This window comes from Arvicanthis niloticus, chromosome 21, assembly GCF_011762505.2.
Source record: "Arvicanthis niloticus isolate mArvNil1 chromosome 21, mArvNil1.pat.X, whole genome shotgun sequence".
Lineage (NCBI taxonomy): Eukaryota > Metazoa > Chordata > Mammalia > Rodentia > Muridae > Arvicanthis > Arvicanthis niloticus.
Genome location: NC_047678.1, coordinates 34,400,367 through 34,419,172, shown reverse-complemented (window position 1 = coordinate 34,419,172; position 18,806 = coordinate 34,400,367). Strand labels below are relative to the sequence as shown.

At 42.2% G+C, this 18,806-nt stretch overlaps 1 protein-coding gene across 16 annotated transcripts in view; it reads right to left on the bottom strand.

Annotated features, from left to right (window-relative positions):
- Clasp2 (cytoplasmic linker associated protein 2) overlaps nucleotides 1–17,891 on the bottom strand; it is a 173,036-nt gene extending 155,145 nt beyond the window's left edge. For 8 of the 16 annotated variants that reach the window (XM_034483915.2, XM_034483918.2, XM_076917273.1 and 5 more), the window contains exons 1-2: nucleotides 17,575–17,891; nucleotides 699–777 (exon numbers count right to left, since the gene is read on the bottom strand). In XM_034483915.2, coding sequence (XP_034339806.1) covers nucleotides 699–777; nucleotides 17,575–17,769 — 274 coding nt within the window. In that variant the 5' untranslated portion in view covers nucleotides 17,770–17,891. The remainder of the gene's footprint in view (nucleotides 1–698; nucleotides 778–17,574) is intronic. The other 8 variants (XM_076917275.1, XM_076917277.1, XM_034483922.2 and 5 more) reach the window with 1 other exon arrangement.
- Nucleotides 17,892–18,806: the final 915 nt, after the last annotated feature.

Genomic DNA, 18,806 nt, shown 5'->3' with positions numbered 1-18,806 from the left:
CTTTAATCCCAGCACTGGGGAGGCAGAGGCAGGCAGAGCTCTATGAGTTGGATGCCAGCCTGGCATACAGAACCAGTTCCAAGTCTGCCAAGGCCATAGAGTGAGACTCTGTCTCAAAATAACAAAAAAAACAACCCCACAGCATGTAAGTTGTATTATAAATTTTGTCATTTTACAAAAAGTTAGAGACACGAAAAAAGATAAGCACGTGGCATAAATACTTAACAGTACCAGGATGCTGTGCTGTGTTGTTGCTTCTGCTTTATACCGCCTGCAGAATTATCTATCTAAATAGCTTTAAAGTCTTTTACTAAATTAAAATGCTAAAGTACCATATCTCTCTGGGTTATACATAATTATATTTTCAAAAAATTTTAGTTTATTCTATTTACTTTAATTTAATGTGTCTGTGTGTTAAGTGTATGCTGAGTTTCTGCAAGTACCCTCAAAGGCAGAAGAGGGCATCAAAGCTCCTAGAGCTAGAGCTACAGGTGGTTGTGAACCACCTGCTCTGAGTTCTGAGAATCTAACACAGGCCTTTCACAGGGCTTCTGAAGAGTAAGTACTTTTAACCACCAACCATTTCTCCAATCCCCAAACTACATTTTTTTTTAATTTACAAAAATTCATTCAAATTAACAAAACTAGAAGTAAAAGTCACTGTATAAAATCTACAATGATTGTTAAAGTGAACTTACCCATTGTTACGTAAGATTTAAATCGTGTTGATAATCGATCCACAAAGGCACTTAAAATCTCCAATCCTAATAATGATACCTACAAACAGAAAGAGATTTAATAAATAAAAATTACTGATGCATACTTTAGCAGTATATAATACTTTATGAATATACAGCAATCTTCACATATGACTAAGATTTTTAAAAGTAAGTTTAGCTGTGTATAGTAGCACAGGCCCTTAATTCCACCACTCAGGAGGGAAAGACAGGAGAATCTCTATGAGTTCAAGACCAGCCTGGTGCACATAGTGATTCCAGACCAACCAAGGGCACATAGTGAGACCCTGGCTCAAAATTTATACACACACACACAGACATGTACATTATATATTTATGCATATATATTCATATATACATGTGCATATACATATATATACACAAATACATATGCATATATAAAATCACTATACATAAATATTATATATGTTGGGCCTCACCCCAAGTCTCAAAATAATAAAATTTAATAAATTTTAAATTTTTTATGAGATTGATGTATTTAGAGGTAGGTAGTCATGGGATTGAAGGTTCTACTCTCAAATACATCAATAATAACAATTTACAAATGTAGAGTGTATTGGCTGATTTTGTGTGTGAACTTGACACAAGCTAGAGCCATCAGAGAGGAAGAAGCCTCAGTTGAGGACATGCCTCCATGAGATCCAGCTGTGGGACATTTTCTCAATCAGTGATTAATTGGGTTGAGCCAAGCCCATGGTGGGCGGGGCCATCCCTGGTGGTTCTGGGTTCTATAAAAAAGTAGGCTGAGCAAGCCAGGGAAGCAGGCCGATAAGCAGCACTCCTCCATGGCCTCTGCACCAGTTCCTGCCTCCAGGCTCCTCTCCTGATGTCCTTTGGTGATGAACAGTGATGCCAAAACGTAAACAGAATAAACACTTTCCTCCTCAACTTGCTTTTTGGTCATAGTGTTTCGTTGCACCACAAGAAACCCTAACAAAGACATACAGGAAAATAGTAATAAAGCTTATTTCACAAACATTTAATAACTGATAAAGTAGGTGATAGCTACCCAAAAGCTTAGTGACTATACTTGAAACTTACTTTTCAGTTTGTGACTTATTTAAACAGTAAGCAATTCAGTAATACAAGTTCATTAGGAAGCATTTTTAGTTTCTGTCTGGAAAGTAGAAACTGGAATACTGTTTTTGAGTGTAGGAGAGAGCTGAGGATGTACAGCAGTGATTCTTGGCCATCCTAATGCTACAACTCTTGTGCTATGTTGACCTTCACCCAGAAAATTATTTTCATTGCTACTTCGTACCTGTAATTTTGCTATTATGAAGCCGGGCAGTGGTGGCACACGCCTTTAATCCCAGCACTTGGGAGGCAGAGGCAGGCGGATTTCTGAGTTCGAGGCCAGCCTGGTCTACAGAGTGAGTTCCAGGACAGCCAAGGCTATACAGAGAAACCCTGTTTCGAAAAATCAAAAAAAAAAAAAAAAAATTTTTGCTATTATGAATCATAATGTATCTGTGCTTTCTGATAGTCTTAGGTGGCCCCTGTGAAAGGGTCGTTGGACCCTCCCAAATGGATCATGACCCATGGATTGAGAATCCCTGTGTAGACTAGCCATTCAGATATCATTTTTTTAAAAAAAAAAGCAGACACAAATAAAAACATCCACAAGTGACAGGAAAAAGATAAAGATGCAGGACACATTGATAACCAGAATGGACAGGAAGAATCCCACTGTATCTAACAAACTGCTAATAATCTGAGTGTAGAATAGCATGGCTTGCAACGAGGAGCCCTGGGCCAGGGGCTCCCAAACACCTGGACATCCAGATGCCACTGGGTCTTTGGGAATTGGGAAGAGTTGGGTCCCCAGGATGAAGCGCCTGGGGCTTAGGGGGATAGGGAACTCCAGCTAACTCATTAGTGACTGTCCTTAGCTTATCGAAGACTGTCAGGGGGCTTGGAGAGGCCTTCTGTAGGAGACTTAGGTGGAGTGGCTCTGTAGACAAAGGCTTTCTCCATGTTCCCCACAGTGGTTCTTGATGAAAGAGACAGTTCTTGGTTCCAAACTGTTTTTTGATTGTTCATCATGGAAAATGGTGCATACCATCTCCTCATGGTGGACCAGAGATTAACTACCTTTTGAAGGAAGGAATGTCTGGGAAGGGAAGCTTACTGGCTAAACTCTCAGGGCCATTAGATACCTCATTATCTTAAAGACTCTGTTGTGATCTATGTGACCAAAGGACACGTTCCTATGTAGGGATGTTGTCACAGGACAGGGAACTAGTTGGAAGCAGGTAAGGCTCCTACCATCCTCTCAGAGGTCCCAGGGCTTCCAACCTTCTCAACCTTATCAAGTTTCCTAGCACAGTCCACTGCTCCACAATTCTTCCTTTTCTTTTTTATAAAGGAGAGGTGTCACTGGAGTGACTGTCTCTCATGTTATTTGTAGTGAAAATTTTGGGTGGGGTGGGATGTAAGCATCAAAATAAAACACAACATAAGCCACAGAGGTAGCACAATATAAGCCATAGGGGTAAGATAACATAAACCAGAGGGGTGGGGGCTAGGAAGACAAGGGATTATTGGATTAATTAGTTGTTCAGTGGATTGAAATTGAGAGTGAGTTGTACAGAGTTTGTGAGGGTATTAACATCGGTTTTAAACAATATTTGATTTAACTATATAGACATCATCATCATGTAAGTTTCCCCAAGTTCGGTAGTCATCAGGTTCTGGCAAAAGAGTTCATCTGTGGCTGGAAGGTCCCAAACCTGTCAGTGTCTGCTTGTGTAGGAAGTCTTCAGTCAGATGCTGTGTCTGGACAAAGGTAGCTTACTGCCAGAGGCAGACCCTTGTAGAGAAGTACAAGCAGGGAGCCGAAGCCCAGTAGGGGGCCATGTGTATGGTAAGCCTGAAACAGTTTGCCTGGGAGCACACCATGGTCTGCTGTGATGGTCCTAGAAAAAAGGCAAGGGCACCCAAGAATTTAGTCCTGGAAGGCATCCTTTAAGTGAGGAGTTATCTGTGTTGTATTAAGGAAAGCAGGGAGAAGAGTTGAGAATTTATCTGCTTTGGATGGCTGAGGAAGAAAACATCATGTTAATTATGTATCTGGGATAAGCAGTAACAGCTTGTCTGTAAAAGGAGACTGTTAATTAAGGATTAAGTAATGGTTATTAACATAGTTGGTTTGACCTATGGAAGTAGATTAAATATGATTTTTGAAGTTTAAAAGAAATTTTAGGACAATTTTAGTTAGAAGGCACAAACATTGTTTCAGGTGTTCCTATCAGAAAAATAACCATTTAAATAAAGAAGCATGAAAATTTTGTGTTAAGGGTTACAAGTATGTCTTTTTCCAATTCTCAGCAAGATCTTATCTGTTGTCCTTGCTTGGTGGGCTCTTTTCACCTGGGTGGAGGGAAAGGACCTGCTCTGCTATGCCGTGGCTGTGGCTGTCTGTTCTAGCAGGTAGGCCCTTTTTTTTCTACCCCCCCCACACACACACCCTCCCCCACCCGTGTTTTTCCTTAGCTGGGATTGGCAGAAGGCAGGGTTTTGTACACCCTAAAAGTAGAGCAGAAAGAGAAGCATAGGGACTTGGTGGCACAGTATTGGCAGGGCACAGAGAGGGGAATGTGGATCAGAGTTTTTGTTAATGGTTAGTTGAACTGTCTGGATTTGGACAGGGTAGAAAAGTGGGAAGAAGACAGAGTGTCTCTCTTTAGAGTTGGAAGGCCTGGGTCTTTGGAACTAGTGCCAGGGGTTACTCAAAGTCCTTGTTTAATCTGGAGTTCCGATGTGGGTCTGTGTGGGTTGCCAGCTGGGGTATGCCCCATGTTGTGGGCACCAGTCTTGGCCTCATATGGGTCCTTGTTAGAGGATTTAAAGTAGACTCATTCCATTACAGGGCCTCAAAAGGGTCCTGTATTGTTATTTTTCATCACTACCTCCCTGGGTCGGGAGTGGGTAATTTGCACACTTGCTGCCTTCCTTGGATGTGGTAGCCAATGCTCAGGCTCTCTCTCTGGAATCGAACCCTGATTCCCCATCACCTGTGGTCACCATGGTGATTATGACCATCGAAAATTGATAGGGCAGATGTTCAAATGGGTCGTCATTGCCACAGGGGGCGAGAAATCTGCTCAAGGTTATCTAGAGTCACCAAAGGGACTCCCCCAAACCTGCTCCCACCCCAGGCCGGGTTGGTTGTCATTGATAAATGCACAAATCCCCCCTGCACCAGGAGAGGGGTCAGCACCTGTCAGCATGTATTAGCTCTAGAATGACCACAGCTATCTAAGAAGGAGAGGAGGAGTGACCAAAGGAACCATAACTGATTTAATGAGCCATTTGCAGTTTCACTGTACCAGCCGTTCATACTTAGACATGCACAGCTTAATCTCTGAGACAAGCATATGCTACTGGCAGGATCCTGCTCAACCTTACTAAGTTTCCTGGCATAGTCCACTGCTCAACGCTGTACCAGAAAAATTAAGAGACCTCACCATCAGGCTGGCAAGACAAAGCGAGAACATAGGGAAGAGAGCATTATTACAGGAAACAGGAAAGGATTCAAGCAGAGAGTTGAACAGAAATACTGAAGAAAACCCTTCATCAAGCTAACCCAGCGGAACCAGAAACAAACAGGAATCAACAGCAAACACAACACACAGACCTAACTCAACTCCTGACTAGACTGATTATAATGCTCTACACTAAGAGCTTCACAGAAGAAAAAGGTGCTACTTCAACGATAAAACCTATTTAAGTTAGTCTTAAATTTCTTGACTACTCTGCAACTTTCAACTAAGAAGTATGAGGCACAGGAAAAAAACAAAAGGTCAAGAACTGGGACCCCAATATCAGTAGGCAAGATGCAGGGCTATCAGAAAAGAATTCAGGACCACAAAAAAGCTAACCAAAAAACAAACCAACAAATAAAACTACCACCACCATCCCTAAAAAAAAAGAAAAATGAAAGAAAGAAAAGAAAATGCAAGACCAACCTTGGCTACAAAGAGAATTCATAGCTAGTCCGGGCTACATGAGATCATGTCTCAAAAATAAGTAAGTATTTAATCACTAAAAATGATTGATATAAGTAAATACTAAAACCACTGAGTTCAGTAACCCTGATATTAAAGGTGGCTATAAAAACCAACTGTGCTGGGCATAGTGGTGGTATACACCTCTAGTCCCGGCAGAGAGGCAGGTGGATCTCTACTGGTCTGCATAGCAAATACCAGTACAGTCAAGGAAAAAGCTTTAGACTCTGTCACAAAAAAACAAACAAACAAAAAACAAAAAGCAAACCTGTGAGAATCACTGCTATACCTAAAGCACAAACGTCACAAATTCAAGGTCAACCTAGGCTGCATAGTGAGACCCTGTTAGAAAAACAAACTGATTCTTCTATACATTAGCATTCAAAAAGCGAGGAGTAAAACGAATTCTAATTTGAATGTCTAATGTACCCCCAAAAAGTCAAGTGTTTGAACAATTGGTCCCCAGATGATGACACTGCTTTGAGAGATTATGAACATTTTGGGATTGTGAACATTTAGGGATTATGGCCTATGCAGCAGAAATGAATTGCTGGAGACAGGCCTCCTGGATGGACAGATGAACACAGACAGAGACACAGTCACAGACACACACACACACACTCCTATCTATTATCTATCTATCTATCTATCTATCTATCTATCTATCTATCTATCTATCTATCTACCTACCTACCTACCTACCTACCTACCTACCTACCTACTTTCTCTCCCTCCCTCCTTCTGGTTTGAACTCTATGCTCCCTGATCCACCAGGACATGAAGAAGCCACACACATTCCCACTGCCATAAAAAGAAGCCATACCTTCCAGATCAAGATGAACTGATGTCCTTCCTCCTTGAAATTACTCCTGTTAGGTATTCTATCACAGAACAAATAACTAACATACCCAGAAAAATACTTACAACAATTATATAAAGTCAACACACAAATAATAAGACTGCTTATAAAATAATGCAAGATGAGCTAAAGAAGTTCAAGGTTGCAAGAATGCAATCCCAAAATTCCCAGGAGGATTTGTTCAGAGACTTAAACTGGTCTTGAAATAAAAAAGTAAATAAATACATGAATAGAATATACATATCAATACCAAATTTTTTAAAAAGCTAAGTCAAATTACCTGATTTCAAAACTTCATATGAAGCTACAGCAATCAAGAAAGTACAGCTGGACTGGAGAGATGGCTCAGCAGTTAGATAAGGTACTGACTGCTTATACAGATGACCCAGATTCAAGGCTAGTCTGGGGCCACATGGTAGCTCACAATTGTCTGTAACTCCAATACCAGGAAATCCAAAGCCCAATTCTGGCCTTAGATACCAGGCATACATGTGGTCACAGATATGCATGCAGGAAAAACACCCACATACATAAAAATAAATTAAGTAATTTATTTAAAAGGAAGTGTAACTATTAGTAAGAGAACAAACACAGGGTTTCATGAAATACAAGACAGTGTACAAAATAGACAAAAACTAGCTGATATCTAGCAGTTGCACAAAGGCACTCAATGAAGAGACTAGTCTTGAAACAAATGCTGCTATAATTAGATGTCAACATGCAAAATGAATAGGCCTCAACATACACATGGTATCACTTATAAAAATTAAACAAAAACTTTATCAAAGACACAAATGAAAATTACTTTCATTTTTTAAGTGTTAGGCTCTCAAAAATAGTCCATTTATTCAGCCTTTTTGTATCTATGCAGGTGCAGTACCACTGAGCTACACCCTGCTCTCTGAAAACAAAACAAATTTAGACCCAGTTAGAAGCATAAACACACTGACAGACTGCTCCAATTTACCTTACTCTAAGCACAAAAACCGCAACAAACAAACAAAAAACAAAAATTGTTTTTAGATTCATCAATTAAAGCCAATTTTTAAAGGTTTTATTCTGGTTTGTTCTTAAATTAATAAAATAAAGATTTAATAAATCAGGACAAGAGCTGGAGAGATGGCTCAACAGGTATTTATAATCAAGACCAAAACCTGAGTTCCTTAAACATATGGCCAAGTAGAAAACCAACTCCTATGGGTTGTCCTCTGACCTCCACAAGCATGGCATACTCAAAGGTACACATACACACAACTAATTACTTAACTTTTAAAAAGCCAGACCTGGGAGCACAAGCCTGCAACCCCTGCATGCAACAGGCTAAGGCAGGAAGACTGAAAGATCTAGTTAACTTGGATACACAGCAACGTACTGTCTCAGTTTTTAAATTTAATTAAAAATTTAATGAATGTTATTATCCTGAAAAGATTCAGTATCCAGGATCATCTCCCTGTTTTCCTTATCAATCTTTCTCTCCCTTTCTCCTCACCCCTGCATCCCTAATGCTGGGACATGTTTAAGTAATCTGATGTTAACAAATGAACACACTATAGAATGTATGATCTTTTAAATAGTTTAGATCAGAAATGTCAGTCAATGGCTGGCTAGAGGATAAGGATACTTGCAGCCAAGCATCAGGACCTGAGTTCAATCCCCAGAATCAACTTAGTGGAAATAGAGCTGATTCCTTAAGGTTTTCCTCTGATCTCCAGACATGATCCATTAGTGTTTGTGCATGCACATACACACACTAAATAAGTATCAAAAAAAAATTTTTTTTGACAGAAATGTCTGTCAATTACAGAACTAAGAAACGGTCTAAACTGTCAGCAGCCATCTAGGCAAATAGATTTTCTGGAGATGGCCCACCGTTTTTTGCATGGCCTATGACAGGTAAGCTCTGACTTACAGGGCCTTCAAAGATTTTATTTCAGGATTACTTCTTACTGTTGATATGCCTTTTCCTATCACTATGACACAATCTAATGATTCCTGGGCATTACCCCACCCTATCCGGCAGATTTCCTGCAGATCAACAAGAAGATAAACTTTCATGAATTAATGCTGTTTAGATAAATTAATGATTATATAGAATTCCTGATTTTATTTAAATAATTTTATAAAGAAAGTTTCCAGAGATGGTTTTAGTTGTTTTGCCAGAAAGACATAATAAAGTCAGAATCAAGAAAAGAAAGTGTCCATTCCTCACAGAATAAGGAAAGGCTGCACAATATGGAATATGAGTTTTTACAAGTACACTGAAGAGATACAGGCTTGGGACAGATCTGTGATCAAGGAAAAACATTTATCCTAGGACAGGTCCATGGATGAAGCCACAGGTATACACCATGATAAACCAAGACCATGGGAAACTGCTGCTTTGAACTTATAATATGCTTACAGAATGAAACACTGCTTTGAACTTAATTATCAACATCCCCTTGTAACTACCCTTTTGTATAACATTTACTCTATGAGGTAATTTTCTAACAAACTTTTGTCTAAGAAGATGTAAGAGGCAAGAGAAAAGAAATAAGGTGGTGGCTTCTGGGGCTCTGCCCCATCTACTCACCAAATGTATGTGTGTAGCTTGGGGGGCTCTGCCCCATCCATCCAAATGTATATATGTATATGTATGTTTGTCTATACATATGTATGTAGGTATATGTGTATGTATGTAAGTATGCATGAACACTTGTGGAGACAGGTGGTCAAACCTAACCAGAACGTGTGTGTGTGTGTGTGTGTGTGTGTGTGTGAATGAACGTATGACTGACTGTGTGTATGCCTGTGCATGTTGTCTGTGTAAATTAATTTTCTTTTTCTTCTTTTCCTTTCTCTCTGGTTCATGAAGAGTTAATGAGTCCAAGCCTCTTGCCTGGCAAGTGAGAGCTCCTTAAGCAACAGAAAAAAGAAACCAGCATTAATTAACATAAAATAAGAATTGCAGAGAAAAGAAACTAGTGTTTATTAGCACAAAATAGTGACAGAATTACAGAGAAAAGAAACCAGCATTTATTAGCATAGAATATTAAGAGTTAAGTTTCCAGAGGCCGTGAGCTTCTCTTTCCCCAGACAGGAAAAGAAAGTTACAAGGTCATAGATCATCAGTCTTTGGCTTTCCGAGTCCCACCTCAGTACTTGTGATGCCACAAAGTTCCCCGACAATAAAATACTAACGATCGCACCTCATTTAAGACTCATGAGTGAGAACATTTTACTTGTGACGTTGGCAAACCAGACAAGAGTTTTTGACCTGTAGCTATCATGTAAGCTTAATTCATAATCATGGATGGTTTTCCACTAAGGTAGACAGGAAAAAAAAAGTGTTGTTCATAAAGGACACACATCCACAATGCTCCTCTTGCTGGAAACAAGTTCATAATGTCTGAGGAAAGAGAAAAAGATGTAAAATAAGTGAGTGAATGAACTCAGAAAATATACTTTGAGTGCCAAACAGCATTAGGGGCCACCACAGAGTGCCACAATTTAAGTTAAGCCAGTTAAAGAGGTTTTGTGGTTTTCCCCATTGGTCGTCAGTAGCACTGGTTCAGGTATGAATGAGAGCTGAGTTAACCAGTACTGTGTTTTATTAAATAAGGACCATAAAGCAAGAATGAAGAAGGAGATAAGAATTAAGAAAAGATGGGGCTTGAGAGATGGCTCAGTGGTTAGGAGCATTTGTTCTTGCAAAGGATCCAGGTTCAGCTCCCAACACCTACATGGTGCCTCACAATCATCTATAACTACAGTTCCAGGGAATCCAATACCTTGTTCTGACCTCCAAGAACACTCAACATGCACATGCAGACATGTATGCAGGCAAAACACTCATACACATAAAATAAAAATTTAAAAATGTAAAGAGAGAAAGTAGAAGAGTTAAAAGCTTACTAAAGTTAGGCATAGTGGTACACACCTTTAATCCCAGGACTTAAGAGGCAGAAGCAGGCAAATTTCTATGACTTCCAGCCATCCTGGTCTACACAGCCAAGTTCCACGACAACCAGGGCTACTTAGAAAGACCAGGTCTCAAAAAGAAAATAAAGCTAAATGGAACAGACAGAAACAGAGAATTTAATAAAGCCAAGTGTAATGGTACATAACCTATAATCGTACTATTTTTGAATGGAGGTAAGAGGTCACAAATTCAAGGCTGGCCTAAACAATGATGCTGCTAGAAACCATCTCTCTTTTTTTAAAGTTTTATAAAGGGGGTCTTAATAACATAGAAGTCCCATGGGGTGGTCAAGCCAGTTTTTCATGTGTGTATGTGTTTGGAGTGGGGCACACAGGTACAATACAGCTGTGTGTGTGGAATAGCTAACAATCACAGGTCTTGACTTCCACCTTGTTGGAAATGGGGTGTCTTCTTCTTTTGCATACATATACTCTTGTGCCAGCTAGCCAGGAATCCACCTAGCTCCTCCTTCCATCGCCTACAAATATACTAGGATTACCGATGCATGCTTTCCACCTTCAATCTTTATGTGGAATACAGAGATTCAAGGACAGGTCTTCATACTTCCATGGCAAGCTAAGTTTAGCCACTGAGCCATTTCCCCAAACCAATTAGTCAAACTTCTAAGTTCAGGTATACTGAAGAAATAAAGTTTTTTGCCAATAACTTCATCAATTTCAATGTCTGAGTCACTAACAACCACTCATCTATAATGGTCTGAACTGGTGTGGTAGCATTCCAGCAATTACATGTTCTGCTATAGCAATGACTACTGTTTTAGCTTCTTGGTTAGTCAGACTGGTGGTACATTTAGATATCATCAATCTTCCATATCCAAAGGTTCTGCAGTCTCAGATTCAACTGACATCAGATGGAAAATTTTGGAAGTAATTTCAAGTATACTGAAGGATATGTATAGGCATATACATCATTTTATGTAATGGACTCAAGCATGTTTAGTATCTAAGGGAAGGAAAGCCCTAGAACCAATCCATTATTGATATTATGAAAAAACTACACTTTTTTCTCTTACCATAAATTATGTGTAAGTTTCCTTTATAGCATAGTTAGAATATTACAGGGATCTTTTTTAAATGATGTACTTGATACCAAATATGTTATTTCAGAATTGTAAAAGGAGCATTAAAGGAGGACACTAAGCTAGGCACTGTAGCCCAGCACATAGGAGTTTGAGGCAGGAGGATTCAAAGTGTCCTGGGCTATACATTAGTGCCCTGAGAGAAAGACTAAACTCTGACTCTACTGAAAATCACTCAGGACAAAATCTCATGAATATGACCAGACTAGCAACATGAAGAAAAAATGTTAAAAATTAAAAAAAAAAAAAAAAAAAGCTAAAAAACAACCTGGATGTTCATCCTGCCCACTAGGTAAATAAGAATAGACAAAACAGTATGCAGTGATAAGAGGAAAACCTTGCCTCTCTTAACCAAAGCGCCTATACTTGGAATAACAAAATGGCATAGCAGATAAGAGGCAATTGCCATTAAGTCTGACACCTCATGTTCAATCCCCAGAGCCCATGTGGTAGAAGCTGACTCCTGCAAGTTTTCTTCTGACACCCCCCCCCACATATATATATCCATATTCATTCCCAATAAAATATAATAAGACTGTATATCTTAAGTATGTGGTGTCTAACAGGAAATATGACTTAGGTAATACTAATATTAATGGGAGGTATAGGAATGCCAAATGGGGACAAGCAAGATGGTTCAGGGGGCCACTGGGTTAAGGTACTTGCAACCTGAGTTTGATCCCCAGGACCCGCATGGTAAAAAGGAAGAATATGTCTCCTTTAAGTTATTCTTTGACCTCTCCATGTGGACTGGGGCACAGGTGTGCACCTAGACACACATACAAATGGCAAATGGGCTGTGATCTTGGACCCAGAATTCAAAAACACTAGCACATTTGTAAGCCTAGCGGCATGCATTTATACTGTAAATGCTAGTTACTGGTACAGGATATTTGATCATACCATGAACCCTGAGACTTTGTTACTTATTGGGGGGGTGGGGGGGAACCTGTTTCTAGTTGTGGTGTGGCTCAACCCTTAGCACAGACCTTTACCCCTCTGGCTGAAATACAGACACACCCTTAGCACACACATTTCATCCCAAACAATGAAAGTAAAGTTAGTTTGTAGAAGGAAGCACTCATATTTGAAAGTGATGTCTAACTGAGTGGCAGACAAAGTGTCAAATCAGAGAAAGACTTGACAGAATAGGATCTGCCCAACTCTCAAAAGAACAGAGAGGAAAGGGAGGCTACTTAAGGGAGCAGTACAGAGAAGACAACGGAGGCAGCTTTACCAGATAAAGAGACAGGATGCAGAGGGAGAACAAGCTAGACACAGGTGAAGACAGAACAAGCCAGAGAATGAGAAGGAGCCAAAAGATTACAACAGATTGCAGGGGTTATTTTAAGGTCAAGCAGAGCAAAAAGAAGAGGAGAGGGAGGAAGGAGGGAGAAGGAGGGAGGACACTAGATTGAAGCTGTCCGTGTGGAGAGGAGTTTTGAGCCAGAATAGCTCAGTTGAGTTGAATCAGACAGCAAGTTCAGAAAGAGGCTGAAAACATTCTAGGCCTACATAAGATTGTACAGAGATTAGAAGCTTCCAGGTGCTGGGCAGTGGTGGTGCGCACCTTTAATCCCAGCACTGGGAGGCAGAGGCAATCGGATTTCTGAGTCCGAGGCCAACTTGGTCTACAAAATGAGTTCCAGGACAGCCAAAGCTATACAGAGAAACCCTGTCTCGAAAAACAAAAACAAACAAAGAAGCTTCCAGGATTTTTACAAGTTATTATTTTTCAGTCAACTTACTGTTATGTTTGTAGGTAAATGTAAATGTTATTAATCCTTAAGAAGTACAAAAAAAGAACATTTGTGTTCTCTTCTGCTAATTTACCAAGGCTCTGACCTAAGTCAAAACACTTCTTAGGTCATCTTTTCTACAAAAGAGAGAAGTAAGGACCCAGACTTCCTCAAGCCATCCTAGAGAGTAAATGATATACAAACTTAGCCCTTAAGACAGACCCTGAGACTCACAAGAACTGCTTTTAAATGGTGTTTCTCATTTTAACAATATGTAAGGAGGAAACTGTATTAATATAATATTGCTACAAAATCTACAAGGCTTTTGGCAAAACTCAAACACCAAAGTATATACATCACATATATACTGACTCCCATGAGCTTAAGTCACTAGTTATGACTTCTCCACCACATTTTAGGTCCCAACCATCTAAACATTTTAACTTTGATATTAAACAAACTTTCCAGTGTAACCTAGTCAAAACCAGACTTTTCCATGCCTTTGTCCACCTGGTCTCCAAACTCAGCAGGCAACATGCCTATCCTATTGCTCAAGAAGGTAGTATCCCTAATTTCTGTTTCTCTCAATCCTCACACCAATCAAAAACAAAGTCCTACTGGACCTACCACAAATTACATGTCAAATGGTTAGCTGGTGGTATGCGCCTCTAATCCCAGAACTCAGTAGATAGATCTCTGTGAGTTCCAGACCAGCCAGGGCTACATAGAGACCCTGTATTTTAGTCATTGGTCTATGGTTATGAAGAGAAATCACAGCCAAAGCAATTTATAAAAGAAAGCATTTAATTGAATGCTTGCTTACAGTTTCAGAGGATTAGTCCATGAACATCAGAACAACAGATTAGCATGTGCTCAAACAGCAGTTTACAGTTTACATCCTAAGCTGAAAACTAGAAGAGAGGTGAGACTAGGCCTGGTATAGGTTTGTGAAACATCAAAGCCCACCCTCAGTGACACACCTGCTCCACAAGGACATGGACACACACACACACACACACACCTCCTAATCCTTCCTCCACAGTCCGACACCTGGAGATGGAGCACTAAAATACTCAAATATATTAGCCTAAGGGGGCCATTCCTGCTCAAGCCACCACATCCTGTCTCAGAAGAGGAGGAGGAAGAAGAGAGAAAAGAACCAGAAAGAGAAAAGAAACATAGAAAAAAAATCTCACAGCACTGTCCCTGCTACCAAACCAGCCCTTGCTACCAAGGGCTTCTTTTCCTTTCCTTCCTAACTAAGGACTAAAGGGCTGTCCCTCATATAAACCAACCACATTTAAAATAGGATCACGTGGCCTTAGATGTACAGTAAGTTAGAGGCCGGCCCAAGACCCATGAAAACCTGTCTCAGAAAAATAAACTAAACTCTGTACATCTATATATATCTACCAGCCTCCAATTTTGTCTTAATATCATACTAATTATATTCTAGCTATGAGGGCTTCACAGTTAAGACCACTGCCTGCTCTTCCTTAGGACCCAGGTTCTATTCCCAGCATCCACATGGCAGCTCACAACTGTTTTAAGTCCAGTTCCAAGGGATTCAAAAGCCTTCTGGTATCTGTGGGCACCAGTCATGCACACATACATAGACATACATGCATTAAAAAAACAGCCACACACATAAACAATAAAACAAAAAATAATGTTTTAAAAATTAAAAATAAGCTGGGCAGTGGTGGCATATACCTTTAATCCCAGTCCTTGGGGTGAAAGAAGGTAGGCAGATATAGGCTGATCTCTGTGACTCTAAGGATAGCCTAGTGTACATAGTGAGTTCCATGTTGGCCAGGGCTACATAGTGAGAAGTGAGATCTTGTATCAGTAAATAAACAAATAAAACCCAAATAACAGGCTCATTATAATAGAATGCCCTCTAACAAACATTAGAAAAGGTTTTATGCTAAAATATTAAGTACCAAGGACTAGTAATTTCTTTTGTTATTGTTGGTAGTGGTGGCGGTTTTTTGAGACAGGGTTTCTCTGTATAGCCCTGGCTGTCCTGGAACTCACTCTGTAGACCAGGCTGGCCTCGAACTCAGAAATCTGCCTGCCTCTGCCTCCCCTGCCTCCCCTGCCTCCCAAGTGCTGGGATTAAAAAAAAAATAAACCGGGCCACCACTGCCCGGCTAGTAATTTCTGAAGGAGAGAAAACTGAGTGATGAATGCCCTTGAGCAGAGAAAAAGGTGTGGCATCTAATGGCAGAGCCAAGGAGCTGACCTAAGAAGACAGGCGATTCATTCATGTACCAGAAATACAGACTAATGGTGCAGTGCTATCAGAAAGTGTTTGCTGGAGCTGTAAGGCCTGTGGCGCTTCCAACTGCTCAAGTGGTCTCAGGCTAAGGTATCTTGTAAGGAACATGGAAATAATGTGTGAACATCAGGTACTTCCTGGAAGGCCTCTAGCCAGTTAGCAGAAGCGTTGGGAACTGTGGGATCACTACTGCCACTTGCTGACAAACATCTGAGGGCTGCAAAGGCTGGAGGCCATCCACTGTCAGTGTGGAGAATGAAGCCCAGCAGTTTTCTCTGGAGAAGGTGAGCAAGCATTACTGAAGGGCTGTCTTCCCACGAAGCCACGCTGAGCACACACATGCCTTTCTTACACAGAAAGGGTAGCTAATTTCTTCAAAAGAAATTAATACTCCCTGTATTTTTAGTAAATATTAGCTTTCCCCCAAGCCCCTCTATCCCCACCCCCTGTTTTTTGAGACAGGGCCTCATTATATAGTCCAATTTGGCCTCAATCATTATCTATTTAATCATTATCATTATTAAAACGTTTAATTAAAATGCTTTCTTCAGTGATGCAGCCACTAGTAAGATGCCCATATTCCTTTATAAAACCCTTCCCTCGTGCTCCTTTAAATAACCCTAACTAAGCTTACAGATTCATTCAATTAAAAAAAAAAAAAAGACAGGAAGGTAGATCGGAACTATATGGAAGTAGCAAGAGTGGGAGAATAAGAGCAATGACTGTGAATGTGAACAAAGTACATATTACACAGATGTATGAGGATGCCACAGTGAAACCCATTAGGTATAATTGATAATATATGCTAGAAAAACTTTATTTTATATCTTGGTAAGTCTAACCAACCTACAATTCATATAGGTCTCATCATTAAATGTGCATAATAGTCCAGTTTGTTTTTCTTGTCTCTATAGATAAAAGCGTTCAAAGTACAGTCTAGTTGCTGGATATATCACTAAGAATCGTTCTATCCAGGGGAAGGTCCCGCCTGCATTTTAAAGCAATACTGCCACCAGAAGACTAAAAAGAAAAGTAACCGCTAACAACTCCGGCTAATTACAGAATAGTTCCTTATCTCCGTCGACGGCTACATAACTACCCGATGCTGACTGGACACCCATTCCTCCTTGTACCTCACCCCACTCCTCCCCACTCCCTCTTTGTTTGCAACATCAACTAAAACCTTATACCGCATGGTGTTTCGAATCTGAGTTCGTCCCAACTGCGGGAAAACAAGAGGACAGATGAGCGGTCAACGGCTTTCTGCTGTCAATTAAGGGAAAAGTAAATAAATGCCATGAGATGAGCAGTCGTTCCGTGCGAAGGACCTGAATACGCGCTAACGGTGCTTTTGGGAGATCACAACCTTCACGTAAAGACTAAGAAAGAAAAGAGGGAGAAAAAGAGGGGAGAAAGGGAAAGAGAGGAGGAAAAGGGGAAGGGAAAGAGAGGAAGGGAGAGAGAAGCAAAAAGAAGGGATACCAAAAGGAAGAGAGGAGGAAAGAGAGGAAGAGTGGGGAGAGAGAAAAGAGACTGGAGATTAAGTACAACAGAAACCACTCGGTAAGAGATGAACTTGACTGTCCAACTTCACGCCGTACCCAACGCCCTGTCTCAGCGCAGGCGTTCCCCACGGGCGTGTACAAACGTTACAAAGCCTTCAAGCCTTTGGCCGCAAGTTACCACTTTGTAAAGCGCCAAGCAACACCGCAACGTGTCACCGAACCGCCGCCTGTGGCCGTACCCCAAGCCTGGGGGCGATGCCAGCGCGTCCCCGGATCCCGGCAGCAGCGCTCCAGGGTTAAAGCGCCGCGGCGAGGAGCGCGCCCGCCCGCCCCGGCCGCGCGCCCGTTCGCACCGCCGCTCACCCGGTAGTTACTCGAGCCCACCCAGCCGGTGAGCGCGTCCACGATCTTGGCCAGGCGGCTCGGGTCGTCCTCCAGATCCGGGATGGCGCCGGGCGCGCCGAGGTAGAGCAGCAGCTCCTCGCCCGCCTGCAGCCGACCGCTCACGTCCTTCTGCAGCACTTGGGCGCTGAAGTACTCGGCGCCGCGGGGCTCCATGGCCGCGCCCGCCGCCCCTCAGCCGCCCGTCGCCCCTCTGCCGCCAACTTTCCTCGCAGCACCGCCGAGCCGCGGCGGTGAAGCCTCCGGGACGCGCCCGCCGCCCAGAGGCGCCGCTCCCTGGGGCGCGGCGGCCGGCGGGGGACGGCCCCCCTAAACTAATCAAACTCGGCGCCCCCCGGTCCCAGCCCCGCTTCAGAGGCTGCGGCTGCCGGCGACGTCAGCGCGCGCGTGACGTCAGAGCGACGCGCCCGCCCCCCCGCCCGCCCGGCCTCCCGGCGTGCCGGAGCCCCTCGTGGGTTGCGGCCTGGGGCGCTACTGAGATCCGGAGAGTTGGGCGGTCGGCGCCGTGGCGGTCGACTCGTGTGGGCGACCCCGGAAGGCCCCTGTGGGAATTCTGGCATCTCCGGCGATTCGCTCCGCCGCCGTCATCGAGACTAAAACTTTCTGGTACTTGGTCTCTCCCTGCCCCGCCCCTGCCGTCTTTTAAAACCGGAATACACGGTTCGTGTTCTTCCTCGGCAAAGGCCTGGCTGTCCCTTCCTGCAGCCGCCCCCACAGTCGCCCTGGAAGACTTTCTGTTTCTAGTTGATACCGAGGTTTTGGCAAATGGATCCACATTTCTGGTGACGCACTTTCACCTCCCACCCTCACACCGGGAAGTTCCCAGACCGCTGTAACCCACTAACCACCTCTGCCCTAGCCGATTCCAATTTGATATGTGTTTGGACAGGACTTATATAGTACAGGGTGTCCTCGAACTTAACCCTATAGCAGAGGAGGATCTTACATTTGTGGTCCTACCTCTCCCAAGCCTGAGCCACAAAACTCGGGTTCTGTTTTGGGATGACTGGGGCTGTTAATTTATAAGATTTATGTTTATTCGGTGTGTACATGTGTGCACCTGAGCGAGCGCACGTGCACACTGCACACATGTGCCTGCTTGCAGAAGCCAAAAGAGGAAGTCAGATCTGGAATTACAGGTAGTTGTAAGCCACCTGATGTGGGCGCTGAGAACCAAACCTGGGTTCTCTGCA